Below are 15,954 nucleotides of genomic sequence, written 5' to 3'. Positions count from 1 at the left end.
TAGGGACGTGACTCTTGCTAATAATGCTAACATGTTCATTATGAAAGAAGATACATCGTGACACGCTTTCCGCGGTACATACAAAATAAAAGTCACTATGCATTCCAACTGTCAAGACACCTTTATTGTGACGAGGTGCGACAACAACAATGCCTATAACTGTGCACAAAAGACACTTTCATGAATGGACTTCCGTGAAGGCGTTCATGACTGCGCAACCTAAGCTTATTTCAAGCCTTGAAACTAATAAATCAATTGTAACGTAACGCACTTCACGTACAATAACAATAACTAAATATGAAGAAAATAATTAGTTAGATTACTCCGTTTATATATATATATTTTTTTTTAAAAAGGACAGAGTTACCAACGCCATTATTTTAAACGCTGTTATTCCTAACACTGCCCACTACAAATGCTAATCAAATCGCTAGGATAATGGCTTGGAAGCAAGCTGGGCATACTGGGTTGAGCACGATAGAGAAATTATGTTATACTAGGCATTGGTGTTTGCCTATATGCACATTTTATTTTCTTTGCACTGACTAAGGCACACATGACAAGGTAAACATATTAGCACTGTTTTGTTGCTGTGAATTAGCGTTTGTTAGATATTATTAACATTTAAATTCTTTATTTCATATATTAACCATTGTTATACATTATTAACATTTTAATTCTTTATATTAACCATGTCGAAATGTTTTGTAGATGTGAGGTAGTGTTGAACTCAGTATAATTTGACCTTAAGATGGAACATATTGTTTGGTCTAAAAAATTTCTTCTCAGTGTTCTGTGCGAAAACACATTTAGTCCTTGAGAACAGAATCTGCTTCGAACACACACACACCCCTGACTCTGTTTGCGCCATCGCTCACGGAAAAGTACCCAGAGAGTATGTTTTGTCTACAAATGAAAGAGAGGCGGTCTGTTTAACTATAAGAAGCCATCTTCCCCGCGGAAGAGACACATTCGGCACTCTGAAATTCCACTTGTTACGTGATGTTTGGAGTCTGTCACGATGTCCAGAGATCTCTGTTTTTTATGAAATCATTTTTGCAAAGGTGTTTTTTCTTACATTAAATCTGTCTTCATATTTTTGGAACACGCAAAGAGGACAAATAATTTTATTCCTCTTCACGTTCCAAATCCACAGAAAAATAACCATTTTCTTTGTCTTTTGTCTGTGGCACACAAGCCACGCAAATGTACAGCGTAAGCAGTCATCACGCCGCTCAACGTGAGCACATCCATCTTTAGCTTTGACTTTCTGTCGCAGGTGATTTACTCATACTGTACAGTGTGCGCTGAAATTTAAAACCGCCACTTCTAAAACTGTGCCGTGTATGCATGAGCTTTAGGTAACAGCTTGACCGAGGCCACAGGGAAATGAAGGTGTAATAGTGAACCAACGTCTGAAGTACAGAAAAAGCACAGTTGTCAGACTGGAACTAAATCTCTATCCACTTCACTTCCTCTTGGGATTTTTGTTTCTCTATCTCCCTCCCTCCCTCTCCATCTCCAACATCCATCGTCTCAGCTCTTCCTGGCAAGAAAGGCCTGTTCTTCCTTTTTCGGCAACAAAGACGATGGCAGGGGCCTGCTTTCTAAAATAGCCCATGCCCATTTGATGGCCAACCACTTCTTCCTCATTCTGTCCGTCTTTCTCTGCCTATACATCAGTCCATCTCACTTTATAAACACCTTCTCTGCTTGCCACCTCTCAACTGAGGGAGAAAAGGGTTTAGCGGAGGAGGGGGAGGTAGGGAAATTTAAAGTGAGCTCAAGAGAAAGAGAAGGGCAAGGGAGCAAGGAGGAGAGTGTGCACAAGTGCGGGATAAAATGGAGGGAGAAGGAGGAAAACAGCCGGAGGAATGGGGGAACGGCATTGAAGGGGGATTGAAAGAACTGCCGGGTTGTGATGGTACAGCCAGGGTATTGATTCAGGCCTTTTGACATGCTAATTTGCTTGCTGACTGCTTTAATCGCTCCCCCTTCCCATCATGAGCTTCAAAGAGGATGCTTTTCAAAAAGATGGGCGAGAGGAGAGGAGACGAGATTGAAATTGTGACGTATTTCTTCCCCTCTCTGATGTTTCCACAGCAAATGCCGAGCTAGGGCCTGAGTAAAAACATCCATCATGTAAGTTGTCAAATTTGTGATGTGCTAATAAGTCTTTGTAGGCGGAACTGTTTTGCATGAAAATGCAATCTTGCCAATTAGTCTAGTTGACTGACAGGAAATTATGCAAGCACAAACGCAAATGATGACAGTGAGACAGTGACTTGTTATTAAGGGATGATTAGATCTTCATTATGTACTTCTTCTTTTTTTTTTTAAGGTTTATTTTACAGGATGACCCAGGAGTCTCATCACTCTCCTTAATGTGATTGTATATTTAATTTTACTTGGATTTTGCACTTTGGGACAGCCCTGTCCAACAAAAGCACAATGAATGATGTATTATGTTAACGCTATTGAGCTGTCCATGTTGTATTGTCACGACGCACAGGTCCTATTAGCAAACGGGATTTTGTAGATTTAAGCGCTATTTCAGTTCCATTCGGGATTAATTAAGCATCTAATAAGATTTAAGTGACACCAGTTGCTAACGAACAGAGATGTTTTGATCTTAGAGCTAAATATAAATTTTAATAAAAAAAAAAAAGAACTATTTGACCTTTTATTTTTAAGTTGAGCTATTAAAAGGATACTTGACTCATTGAGCCATTTTCAGTAATAAAAAGTTAATATTTTGTCTATAATTAATGTGATAACGTCATTATTTTTCATGTACAATTAATACCTTTAAAAACTAATTCTTCATTGCTCACTTTACTGACCAAACCCAGAAAACGGCTGAGCTGTGTTTAGTCGTGACCTAAATCCTCAGCACAAGTGATGTCATCTTCAGCCGACAGCAAGTGGAAAATTAATTGTTTTAAAGTATTAATTGTACCACATGGAAAAAATAATGAAGTTATCAAATGAATTCTGGATAATATATTAACTTTTCATCTCTTTACATGGATTTAAAAAAATAATAATTGCACTTGCTATGTTAAAATATATCTGTAAATAGAGTTATTGAAAAATTTTTGTAACTTCTATTTTCATTATTTCAAAAGACGAGTTTGTTTGAAAACTCAACAAATTAATTTTGTTCCGCTTTTGAGGCGCTTCTACACCAACCGCCCCCACCCACCCCACGCCAAACCTCATTCTTTTTTTACACCAGTGTGCTTTGAATGAAAGGCATAAGATGAAATCTTTGCAAAGCCATTTGAGCAGAATTCCTTTTTTTGTACTTCTGGAATAATGTAGGCTAAGCCAAATATGTTTATACTTGGCAGCATGCACATTGTATGGCTATGTAGCAAGCGCTGCGGGAGCTGCAAAGCCATCAGCTTGGGTCACGCTCCATCACCGATGGCTTCCTGCCCTTAACAGGGCACCGCGAGGAGAAAGAGAGGGTGGTGAGTGTCAGGAACTGTGAAGGAAACAAATGCTGCAGGACAGCATCCCATGCAGGAAAAACATTTCAGCACCTCAGCTAATGATAGCTGAATTACCACCCGCACTCGTACCACCCCTCCTCTTTTTCACCAGTCAAGGATATGCGCATTAGGGGTGCAGACTTTTTTTAGGGGGGTGCGATAAACAATTTCCAAATACTATTTTCCAGATTTTAGGGACAGTGCAGGATTTTATGTGAAAGGTTTTGTCTTCCATTCAACATCTGTTGTTCTTTCCTGCTCTGGCTTGGTTGATCCCTTGTGTCTATTCAGCGGCACAAAATGAGCCTCTCTGGTGGCAGGGTGAGTGATGAGTACATTCACCTCCACTCTGCTGGGCTCCGTTCTGCTCTCAGTGTCTATGCGGGTGTGCTAATGCATACTAATGTGTGCATTTGCGATGCATATTTCCAAATATGTGCCCACTTGACTACATTATACAATATGCCAGTTTTAGATATGAGAGGATAGATGTTAGTTTGTAGAAAAATGCTTGGACATGACTTGGCTGGCATTTGGACAATTACACAGGTTTTTGTGCACACTCCCACATTGTGTTTGTGGAGACAGTGACAGGTGATGATGTTCCATTGTCTTATCTTTCTTGCAACAATGAAGGTAATCTCATTTAGGGCCCGACTGATATGAATTTTTTAGGCCGATACCGTTTTTTTGGTAGAAGAAAATATCGATTACCGATTCATCTGCCGATTATTTTGAAATATATATATATTGAGTACAGAAGAAAGTTACAATTTCATTCTATTAAAATAACTCGTTTTTCACACATTGGGAAGAATTTGTGCCTTTGCGTAGCGTTATTTCATTTGTGGGTATGTGTTCCCACAGCATTTGTGTGTGAATATACAGTTGATGCTAGCTTTCCCGTTAGCATTTGAATATGATCCTCCCTTCACTTTTAGCATTAGCGCTAGGCCAGCGATGTTTAAAAAAACAAAAAAACAACTTGGGTGTCATTAAACATCTTAAAGTACGCTTTGGGACAACAGAATAACCAGAATAACACACACTTGCTATTTGCTAATGCTACGCAAGCAAAATGGTGCATTCAGGGTACTTTCACAGCATCGGAAACTAATAGGCCATTTGGCCCAATTGGCCGATTGTTTTGGCAGATGCTTGAAGGGCAATAATCGGCCGAATATAATCGGCGGCCGATTAATCGGTCGGGCCCTAATCTCATTATTCAGCCCACTTCCGTCTAACAAACCTTAACCACCGGGACAGCTAGAACTGAGTGCATGTAAAATCAAAGCAGCCAAACAGAAAAAAATACCTTATTGGCAATCTGAAACTGGAGGTCGCTTGGAGGGAGCAACACATGAAAAGGGAAAATGCAACAGGAGACCAAATGAATACAAACAAGCAACACAAACAAGGACACTAATTGTTAATTTGTGAGGACTCCAGAACAGAAATAGATTGTTGAGGCTTTTCTTTGCATAAAGCCACCACAAACTATCAGGCTAAATAGAATTATGAGTTTGAATTGATTAACCCAAATGCATATTTAACACATTTCGGATTCTGAAACATTCGTGCTAACCAGTTTACATGCGTGAGTTGACAGAGTTACTCCCTTACACATATCAAGAACTAAACACAACACGCAGACAACGTCATTACGCAAAGAGACGTCATTTCCGTGTTTAGCTTTCTACGGTCATTAAAACATTATTAGTGTGGTGAATGACATCATGAATATAGAGTAATCATCATCAGTTTCCTCCTCGCTACAAATGTTTTTGTGAAGATGCCTCGTTGACAAAGCACCATTGCTTTTGATTGTATTATGTCATTCTTACTCAATCTTATGAAAGTATGCGTTGATTTGATAACGAATACAATTGCCACATCCAATATGGTGGAAGCACTAAGATTTCTTTGAACGGGCCATCTAGTTCAACAAATGTCTGCAGCAGAAATTAAAAGAAAAAGAGGAAAACAAAATCAAACTTAATTTTATATGTCCACAGAGTTTGAGTCTTCCATAGTTTCTTTTATAAAACAGATTCAATTAGCTGTTTAGTTGAAGACACAAATTAAATATGTCTCTCCTCACTTGCCATTCTGTGACATGCCAGTGTCCTCCGCTCTCATTGTTTACAAATATACGTACATATTTTAGACATGACTTGTCACAGTACACAATACAAAAGAAAACAAATCAATCTTGGGAGCTTCACTTTGAAAAATGTGTAGCACACCAACGTTGATGTTTCCGTCGCGTATAAACCTGCGTACGCAACATTATTTTCAGCAAGACCATGACTGGCTGTTGCAGATAAGACTGGCCATCAATCAAACAAAATCACACCACTGCTTCCTCAAAAATTAAAAATAATTAAAACAATCTGCATTTCAAAACGCAAAAACAGCTACTATGATCAAATAATAATAATAAACATTCATTTTAAGAGTTTTTAAATGGGGAGGCATAAGTAGGGCTGGGGGAAAAAGTCGACCAAGTCGGTTGGGTCGACGCAAAAATGCATGCGTCGTAGCTATTTTAATAATTTTCAAAAACATATTTGCTGCACCTGGAAGCTTCCGGAACTAATATTTTGTGTTTCCGCACGGACACTTATTGCTGACGGACTCTGACCGGCATTCACCACTGCTAACTAAGATGCTTCTTAGGGTTTGTTTGTGGTCTCTTTAGACTGAAAAGGGAGAAAATGTGTTGTAAGTGTCTGCCACCTTCACGCTTTAAGAGCATATTGTCTACAACAAACTCACAAATGCAACTTGGAAATAATTAGGTGATAAAAACACAAGAGAGCTTATTCATTTTGATAAAAACAGACAAAATATGATGAAGACGATGACGATGATGATGGGGCAGAAACCAAATTGCTGCCAGATCACTTCATCCTTCTCCTCTCGCTTCCTGACGAGACAAATTCTGATTACCATCTCCCCAGAGTGACACATGTAGTCCACTAATCTCCCCTCACCCCACCAGCACATCAACATCCGTCCAAAAGTTTGAACCCCGTCACCAGATGAGGAGCGAGAGGACACCCTGACCCCCCACCCTTGGACAACAGAGCAGGGAAAGGGATCCCAAATGCAAACATACAGAGTCCTCTCTTTTTTAATCAGGGGCCCCTTGGACCTCCGTGCCCCGGTTGCCCCTCTCGCTTTAGCCTATAGGCGACACCCTCAGCACACTCGGCCCACCTTGAACACAGACACACACTCACAGCTGTCAAAACCCTGATGTCTTAATCAATCCTGGATCCGCAACCCTGTCAGACACAGTGCTAAGATGGATGCACGAAGGGATCACCTCTGACCTCTGCCAGGGGTGGAGAATGCAACTCCTACATGCCCCCCCCCCACCCCTCTCTCTCTCCCTCTCACCAATCCCAATGAGCTCTGACGCTGCCCCCAAACAATAACGAAAGAAAGCCCATTCATCCTCCGCTGGGAACCCGAGGCCAACAAATACGGTTAACCTGACACATACACGTTCACAAATATAAAATTGGTATCAAACCCGAATGAAGATTGAAACCACGTGAACTTCAAACCCTTCTGTCAAATGGAAGTGAAGTGATTCTCTCATAAAATGCATGTAACGACGGAGTGCCTTTTAACCTTTCTGTCACTTGAGCACAAGCAAGCATACAAACAGCATTAAGTTACCTAAATAAAATTGTTAAGATGTTCTTAGTTAGCTATTAGGCATGCAAAGAAAGAATGGCACAGCCAACTTAAATATACTGAAAGTAATGCCGTGATGTAGGCCTTAATGGATATGTTGGCTTGAAAAGCAATGCTGCCAGTAAGTAAAGTGGCTGCAACTATAACGAGGCCACATACTTCATACGATCACGGTTTCCAAATCCTTTATTGCCTTTTGGAGTGTGTATGGTATTTTCTATTCTGAAATTAAAGAGATTTACAGTAGTATTTAGAGGCTGAGCAAAGTGGGGCACTCAGGAACCAGGCAGAGGTTCTCATTTTCAGTTGAAGTGACCAAATTCCAGTGAAAGCTATTTAGCATTCATTTAAAGTCTGTAACTAAATACCAATCGTGGTCTCCCTTTTCAACCCTCCATCAATCCATCACTCTCAGGAAGAAAACAGCCTTTCTGACAACTCAAATCAGTTGGTTTTTCTACGGGAGCACAAGCACATGTAGTCATACTGAACCATCTGTGACCACTTGGATGGCTTTCCCTGGGCTCCCCAAGCAGCCAACGTTACCCCTAAATCACTAGTCCTGTTTGTCATGCAATTAGTTCAAGATAAAGGCTCCCCATAAATAAGGAGAGGCGTCCTTGTCTGCCCACTTGTTAATCACCCGTGCTCAGCCTATGACCCCTCACTGCTGAGGCCTTGTGCTTATTGAGCATTTCAGTCACTAACAGTTAGTGCGTGTTGTGCCGGCTGCACCAGTAGAATACGGTGACAGAATTAGAGTGCTTTGTCTTGTCAACTGAAAACTTTGCCTCAATCTGGTTTTCGGGCTGCATACTCAAATCGAAGAAACCTGTATAATAGGGCTTCAGTTATGGAATATTTTTGTATTCGGATACCCCACTGTAAATTATGTTGAATAATAACAAATACAGTATATAAATATTTTTTCCTTCATAGAACAATTATAAATACAGAAGATAAAAAACACATTTCCACTTAATAATGAACAACCAACTGGTTTTTATTTTTATATCAACATTTTTTTAAACCTAAAATTGTGCTTAGCAGCACACTAATTTCCTCTCTAGAAATATTAGTGTGATTTTAGACAAATCTCTACCCATAGATTTTGGTCTATGAGATGAAGTGACGTCTAAATCACAGAAACGATTTTGCCGGATAAAACAGAACATTTAAGTAAGGTTTATTAATAAACAATTTAAAAAAGATCTGTAATTTCTTTGTAAAGTAATCCGACAACTCTAGCCGTGCCGGCTGCTAGCCGCTATACTGTAGCGGCTAGCCACAAGTGATAATAGCTGCCGCTAAATGCCAGCAACAGGTGCCTTACATATGCCATCTTTTTTGAGCGCCCTTAATTGGCGATTGAATGCGATTTCAGGACGACGTTGCGCTGTTGACGTTGGTAGCAACAGTTTGTGATGGCAAAAAGCCCCAAACACAGAAAGACGAGTCAAGTCAGCCGTTAAGCTGTGACACGCTGCCAGGAACAATTTCAAAATAAAAGCATACCAAGGCATTTATGTCTGTATATTATTTGATACGGTAAGATTTGCTTTGAAGTTGGCCTTCTCACCGCATCTCACTACATAGTATGAACAATTGTTGCTGCGATTGGACTGACTACGTCTTCCTGATGGTGTAAATGTAAATAAACGGGTAAATTCCTAGAGCATTGCTTTGAACTGAGGTATTCGAATTACTCAAGGACTCGTTTCACATCTACAGTATAATAAACTTCAACTTATTGCAAAAGAAATGTGTGAAAATTCTCATTTTTATTTGAAAGTGTTCTCCGAAAACAGTCTGAAAGGCTTATGTATGTGTAAGTTAGTCTAAAAGTTTATTGTCATGCTTGCAATTCTGTCCTTCTGATTAAAAACCTGAGAGAATCTTTCCTCTGACCTTTGACCTCCGTCAAACAGCCCATTAGAGGATCACAGCTAGCTGAGCCAAGAGTAATTGTCCTCGAAGGGCTATTCCCTACAACCAAATAGCACTATTTCAATCCCATCTCAGGCCTGCATATTTTCACTCCTCTTAAACCTGCTCGAAACCATAAACTCTAAACTACTGGGGTTTTTTTTTGTCGAAAGCTGTGCAGTCCCATTAGGGCTCCCACACTCTGTCTGGAGTCACTCATTCTCAAGGGAAAAATCCCATTGCACAACACAGTGGGCTCACTAATTACTTCATCTACTCTCATTATTACATCTATTGGCCAAGCAGACGCTGAAAAGAAAACTGCAGCGAGAAGGCCAGCGACAAAAGATATCCGTCTGAATGAGAGGTCGAGGAAACGATTTGGATCAAGACAAGGGAACTTAAAAGTATAAAAGGAACGAAGGGAGTGAGAGAGGGGAACATAAATGCAAAACCCGAGTGGAACGACTGATCAATAAACAGAGAATGTTTCAGTTTCTTACCTTGGCAGTCTGCATTTCGCTCCTCGTACCCAGGATTGCACAGGCAATTTCCAATGGGCACCAACCATTCTCCATCGGCTCCGCAGTACATTTTCGGAGTCTCTTTCTCCTCTGAATTGTCCACGCACGATCCACGAATTTCCACAAGCGAGGACGTATCGGCTCCAGTGATAGTATCAGGAAACTGGGCCAAGTTTCGCACCGCCAGAGGACATTTCTTGTAGAAGACCCTGACTGACACAAGTGCAATGCATGCTCCCACATCCTGGAAGGCCAAATAGAAGCCCTTCCGGGTCAAGGCACCCACATCGCGCACCTCTGTGTTTAGTTTCATGATGCGGTCGCCGATGTCCACCTGAGTGAAGCTCTCATCAGCGGCGATAGTATCAATTTTAGCAAACTGGTTCTCTCGAATGTAGCGCTCTTTGTCGTTGTTGGACTCATAGTAGTAAAGATTGAAGGTTTCCTTGCAAGTTCCCATGAGCCCAGGTAGGCTGTTGCAATCTCGGAGGGTGAACTTGATCTCGATGTAGACGCGCTGGGCACCTCCGCGAGGAATCCAGTCTGTGCGTAGCCAGTTGTTCTGGTTTGGCTCCATAACGTTGCACACCTGGTACGTCCGAATGGGAATGTTCTTTTCATCCATGATGCTCACCTCCTCCCACTGGTGGAAGCACACAACCAATAAATGTTACAAATGGGCTTTGAAACATATTTGGGACCAATACACAGGTCATTTTCATTAACACTACCATCAAATTGGTCCAATGTTATGGTAGTTTAGATCATTAATTAGTTACTGTTCAACTAATTTAATTTATTATGCACTCATTGTTCATAACTTTAAACTGCTCAACGCCCACAACATGCAGAGAATATTTCAGTCTTAGCAGAGCTATTAATTGATGGCCAAACTTAATGCATATTTTATGAATTGTACCAAATAGACTTGTTAGGTTCCAATCAGAGGCGATTCTAGGATCAGAGGTTTAGGGGTGCTATAAAGACACTTTGGTGTGCTTGGGTACCACAACGGGGAGTATCTGATAGGTAGCTTGTTGTGGTTTGGGGTTACTTCCCGCTCCAAAAATTGCATGAGAAGTCAGTGAGTAAACCGAATCTAATAAAAGTTATACAAAGGAGAAAAGGACTTAAAATATAAAAATATCCCAACCCTAATTTCCTGACAAGGGTACTCTTTTTGATACAACAGCTCCTCAACATACTCATTGACAGTAGGCATGTTTCTGGAGTAAACCAACCATAAAACATATGAACAAAACAAATTGACTTTATCACTGTTTGTGTCTGCCTTTTTACATATTGTCTTTAATACAAATACTACAAAATTGAGCTTTTGTTTGCTGAAAAACAACCTTATGTCCATGACCTACTCCACGAGGGTAGTATTTTTGTGCAGGCACGCACAACACGCACGTACGCACTCCACACACGCTATAGTAAGCTAGCCAATAGCAACACAATCGAAACATTAATATTAACACTTGTTTCTCTCATTAGCACGTAGCAATATGATTGAGGAGGAAAAAAAAGCAGACTAGTAATGAAAATAATGTGTTGGTGTTGAGTGGTAGAAGGTAAGAAACTTTTCACATATCCTGGTAAAAGGAAGGAACACTTTCACTCAACTAGAGAGACATACCATGTGACTGGACTGAGAAAGAGGACGCGCTCCGCTCGTCTGCTTGTAATGGGGGGGGGGGGGGGGTATGTATGGGGTCGAGGTGGATCAAACCATTTTCTATCAAATGGGGGGTGTACTGCATTTTTGTTTTTTAAATATATACTTTTAAACGCTAAGGTTTTATATATATATTATAGCTATAAGTTCCTAAATTGTTAAAAAGAGCACACATTAAAAATATATCTATATACTCTAAAAATTTGGGGGTGCTATTGTTCAGTTGTTCAGTAAATGGCCTAAATACGTGTCTGGTTCCAATGGACGCTCATGGAGATATTTATATTAATAGGTTTTACTTGACTGAGAGAGAGGAAATTTGCATCTATAAAAATACAAATGTGATACTTCATGACCTCATAACACACTAAAAAAAATTATGTGGCTGTTCTTGGAAATAAGAGTAATACTCTAATGTGTGCCTGTTTTATATCTGAAGACATGATGGGAAGTTGGAGACCAAGGCACTCATGTCTACTACTGCTGGTATGAACTCATTGTAGGAGAAGACGTTACGTTATCAAGCGTGACTTGTCTTATTTCATCTGAGCAGGGAAAGTTTTTTTAGGTATGATAAAAGTCCCTTCTTGACAAAACACTACTCAGAGACATACAGGGATTCCAACTGTGTGTTTTGTTGTGCGTTTGGCAGTTAGCATGAGCGAGGAAGACTGCTGCTGTCTCTACATCATTGAAAAACTATGATGACAATAATCATAACAAAGGAGTGTAGGATAATCATTGTGCAGTCAGATTTGTGTAGTACCTCAACATAAACAACCTTATTGGAAGCTTTACCGTAGTGCAAAACGTATCTTTGACTATGATTGCGGAAAATGTCCATCATTCCCCTCTGCTCTAGCCTATTCCGCTTGCGTCATTTTGTGCACTTTTGTTGTGTAAATCAAGCAGAACCGAGATAAGGCCACACCTTTCCTCAATCGTACGGAGAAGGAAGCATAAGACCCATTGGCTCTAATGAGATTGTGAATGTGCGCTCGCCGAGGCTGTCAGGGCCCTGTCAGTCACTTGTTTGTGATTCAGTGGCAGAGGAGGGGGAATGTGAGCACAGCGCTGGCCAAGTTCATTCTGAAAACAGCTCCTAAGCAGAGCCTGTAGCAGCTGCACCATATGGAATTCCATTTCCCCTGGGTTTGTATTCATTAAATAACATAATAGATACAAATTTGGATTCATTTTCAGAAAGCATTAAATGATTCATTTGAGCCCATGGTCAAATTTGACTAGTGGTTATAACATTCTATTGAGCAGGAGGATATTCCAAATTAAGGTCAAGCACTATATCTTATCCATAATTGGGCTATTTTACAGCAACATTACCATCACTGTACATGTCTTGTTTTTTCTCATCGAATTTACTGTAGACATCTCATTAGAATGCGGGTTATGGCTACTGGTTGCTACTGCCCTCTATTGTGGAAAGCACCCATCTTTCCCCTCATCTAGTGGCTACAGCTGAACACCACTGTACTTTCTCCCATATTCATTCGTTCCAGAAGACCCTCTCTCTACCAGCAAACCAAACCACCCCCTCTTCCTTCCAGTCTCTGGTAGAAAAGGATATAAAGTTTCTCCACAAAGGGCGATTCAATTCACCGTCTATTCAGGAAACCTGACGCCTGCTGCAGTATTGCTCTTCTGACCAGTACAGAGAAGGGCAACAAGAAGAAAATGGAGCATGTCAGAAGGGGTAACTACAGGGGCTTTCGGAGAGTCTTCATGAAGCAGGACTGTTTTTAATCATTTTGTTTTCAGAATTCTATACAATGTCCCTTGAGCTTAATCTCAACTCAAACTTTACAATCCCAATGAATTACTGATCGAGTTCACCTGGATAACAATTTCCCACAGAGAAATGTGTACTTATTCAGTGATTCTTTGCCAATGAACGAGAATATCGCTTCTATTTTCATTCAGTAGATGTGCAGAAAAGTTCTGACAAGAGGACACTTACCCCTCCTTCAGTTGGGTTGGCGGCCCATCCTAGCTCTCCCTGTGCAGCTCTGGAGTCCAATAACGTGACTAGAAAGCAGGAATAGGAGAAATAAGCATTCATTCTGAGTCTGGTCATACACATAAGCTCTGCATGTATAAAGTAATCCAGTGAGCTCCAACAATGTTAGGAAGAGGAGAAAATATGCCTATATGGAAAAAAAACCTTATTCGATTTTTGGTGTTATAAGTATGGTCAGAATATATCTATCTATCTATCTATCTATCTATCTATCTATATATATATATATATATATATATATATATATATATATATATATATATATATGTTACGTTTGATTAATTGTCTTTAAATGTAGTGAAATTTACAATTTTATTTCAACGTAACAAATGTCACCGAATACACGAGCCCCCCACACACACACGCGCAGAAACACTTTTATTAAATACCTGCTTCAAGTGTGTTTAAAATTGAGTCAATGACGAAAAAGTTTATTTAAACTTGGACACATACGTTTAACTAGACAAATTGATTTGAATGAGCCAGAATCATGAAATATGTGGCAAGAAAATTGCCACGAAAAACTGATATTTGTACAGAACAGATGTGCATGTTTGTTTGTTTTTTTAACTAAAATGCGCAGAACACGTAGGATGATGCTAAACAAATAACGGTAGACATTTGTTTAAATGGTGTGTCCCGCGTGCATCATGTTTAATTTGTTACTGGACACTACAAGTGTAAATGGAAATATGAAAAACATTCCCCAGTATTATATAGACCAATTTATTTTGGTATTCCATATTTTCAGCGTGACGCACAGCCTTCGCTTTAACATTTTAAAAGTACATGCAAGGCTCCCGGGACCCGTGTAAGCAGGCGGCGGACCAGTCGAGGACCTTCGATCCGAGCAGTGCTCACTTTTATCCAAAATGTTTCAAGTAGCGTTTATAGTGCGTGCATGTGCATCTTATATTCTCTTACAAATTGTCGAACCAGAGAATATGAAATGATGATTTGGTCACATGTCCGTATTAAGTACAAATGTAACGCAACTGCAGCAGAGAATTCTGGTCGGATGTATACCTGTATGCGCAAATAACGCGTAATGTCCTCTTTGTCTGATCGACCGAACTATTCGGTGAAACACACGGGAGTTGTTTTATTTATGTATTTATTTATTTATCTATTTATCTATTTATCTATTTATCTATTTATTTATTTTTTTATTTATTCCCCCCTCGGGTTTTTGGGTGCAACCAAGTATTCCTCGGTTCTCGTTCTAGGGTCCAAGCCGAACCGGTGTCCTGACAAAACAGCATACCCGTTAGAGGAGCATACCTCGGAGCCTATAGTTGGACCATCTTATTTTTGCTCCAACAAAGCAGTGTAAAAGTTGCAAAGCGTGACCGTGATATGTCATCATTTAAACTATTCGCAGCTCCCCGCAAAGGTGAACACACACACACAGAAAGCAGATGAGCGAAATGAAGACTTTTTAGCTCACGCCACTCTTACCTTCATTAGGCGGGTATGTCCGCGACGGAGAAACAAGTGTAGAAATCCCAGAAACAAGAAAAGCAACCGTAAACAAAATCCCCGCCATGAGTGCCATTTGTGTCACTGTGCCGGTATCCCCTCTCTTAAGCTTCTTCTTCTTCTTTTTTGTTAGTTGTTTGCTCTTTTTCTCTCGCGTCCAGCTCTCTCTCTCTCTCTTTCTCTCCCTCCCTCACCCTCTTCCCCAGTGGAATAAGGGAGAGAAGCGGACACGAGAATAGAGGCGCACCACCGGGTGCACCACAGGCTGGAGGCGGGTCTTCACTGACTTGCACCCCCCGTCAATCCAAATGGGAAATGGATAGAGAGGGTGGAGGTATGGAGGGGAGAAGGGGGGGCGAAGGGGGGTAATCACAAATAACTCGCGAACACCCCGCACAAGTCACTCTCTTTTCACCAGTTGTCAGCGACGAGACGGAGATGGAGTGAGGTGACATTTCCACGCGACAATTGCCACACAGCCATAAAATTCGTCGGATCACCGAGTGACATTTAAGGATAAACTGCGCCGAGTGTTGTCCCGGCGGTCAACCAAGCATTTGATGCACAGTTCAGCCATCTCCGGCCCACGTCACTTTGACAGTGAAAGGAAAGTGTGTGGCAATCACTCAATCAATTATAGAACACGTACATTGGCCTGTATAATCCTCCTCCAATTGAAGTAAAACGCTTAATATGCAATGCAGCAGATCAGTGTGCTGATCCAGCTTGTTGTCTGGCAGCAGTCAAGCGCAGACGCCGGTCCAAGGTGAGCCATCAGATCAAGGTCGCCACCTAGCGGGGATATTGACGCCTGTTCTGCCTGCAAAATTGAATTAACGAACAAGCATCAGCGTGACCTCCTTAATAAGACACGGTATTGCACTTTGTAAAATTGACAATGACTATTTTGGGATCGAAGACGAACCTACATTGGATTACTGTACTATCACTTGCTGTTGTTTTGTATCAAACATTTGTGGGCATTTGGGATCAAGCATGTACTGTAGCTAGCTGACTTTTTAAAGTGGCAGAAGTTAACAAAGTGCACATAATTTGTTATTGTTCTCAATTAGATCTTTTAGGAATATGTTACTTGAGTGTGCT

At 40.6% G+C, this 15,954-nt stretch overlaps 1 protein-coding gene across 1 annotated transcript in view; it reads right to left on the bottom strand.

Annotated features, from left to right (window-relative positions):
* The window catches only part of LOC144052044 (ephrin type-A receptor 4-like), a 56,437-nt gene extending 41,292 nt beyond the window's left edge, over window positions 1-15,145 (bottom strand). Inside the window, exons 1-3 of the mRNA XM_077565796.1 lie at window positions 14,830-15,145; window positions 13,312-13,379; window positions 9,635-10,298 (exon numbers count right to left, since the gene is read on the bottom strand). Coding sequence (XP_077421922.1) covers window positions 9,635-10,298; window positions 13,312-13,379; window positions 14,830-14,926 — 829 coding nt within the window. The 5' untranslated portion in view covers window positions 14,927-15,145. The remainder of the gene's footprint in view (window positions 1-9,634; window positions 10,299-13,311; window positions 13,380-14,829) is intronic.
* Window positions 15,146-15,954: the final 809 nt, after the last annotated feature.

Source organism: Vanacampus margaritifer, chromosome 5, assembly GCF_051991255.1.
Source record: "Vanacampus margaritifer isolate UIUO_Vmar chromosome 5, RoL_Vmar_1.0, whole genome shotgun sequence".
Classification (NCBI taxonomy): Eukaryota; Metazoa; Chordata; class Actinopteri; order Syngnathiformes; family Syngnathidae; genus Vanacampus; species Vanacampus margaritifer.
Note: the sequence above shows the minus strand (reverse complement) of the source record. Positions and strands in the feature narration are given on the sequence as shown.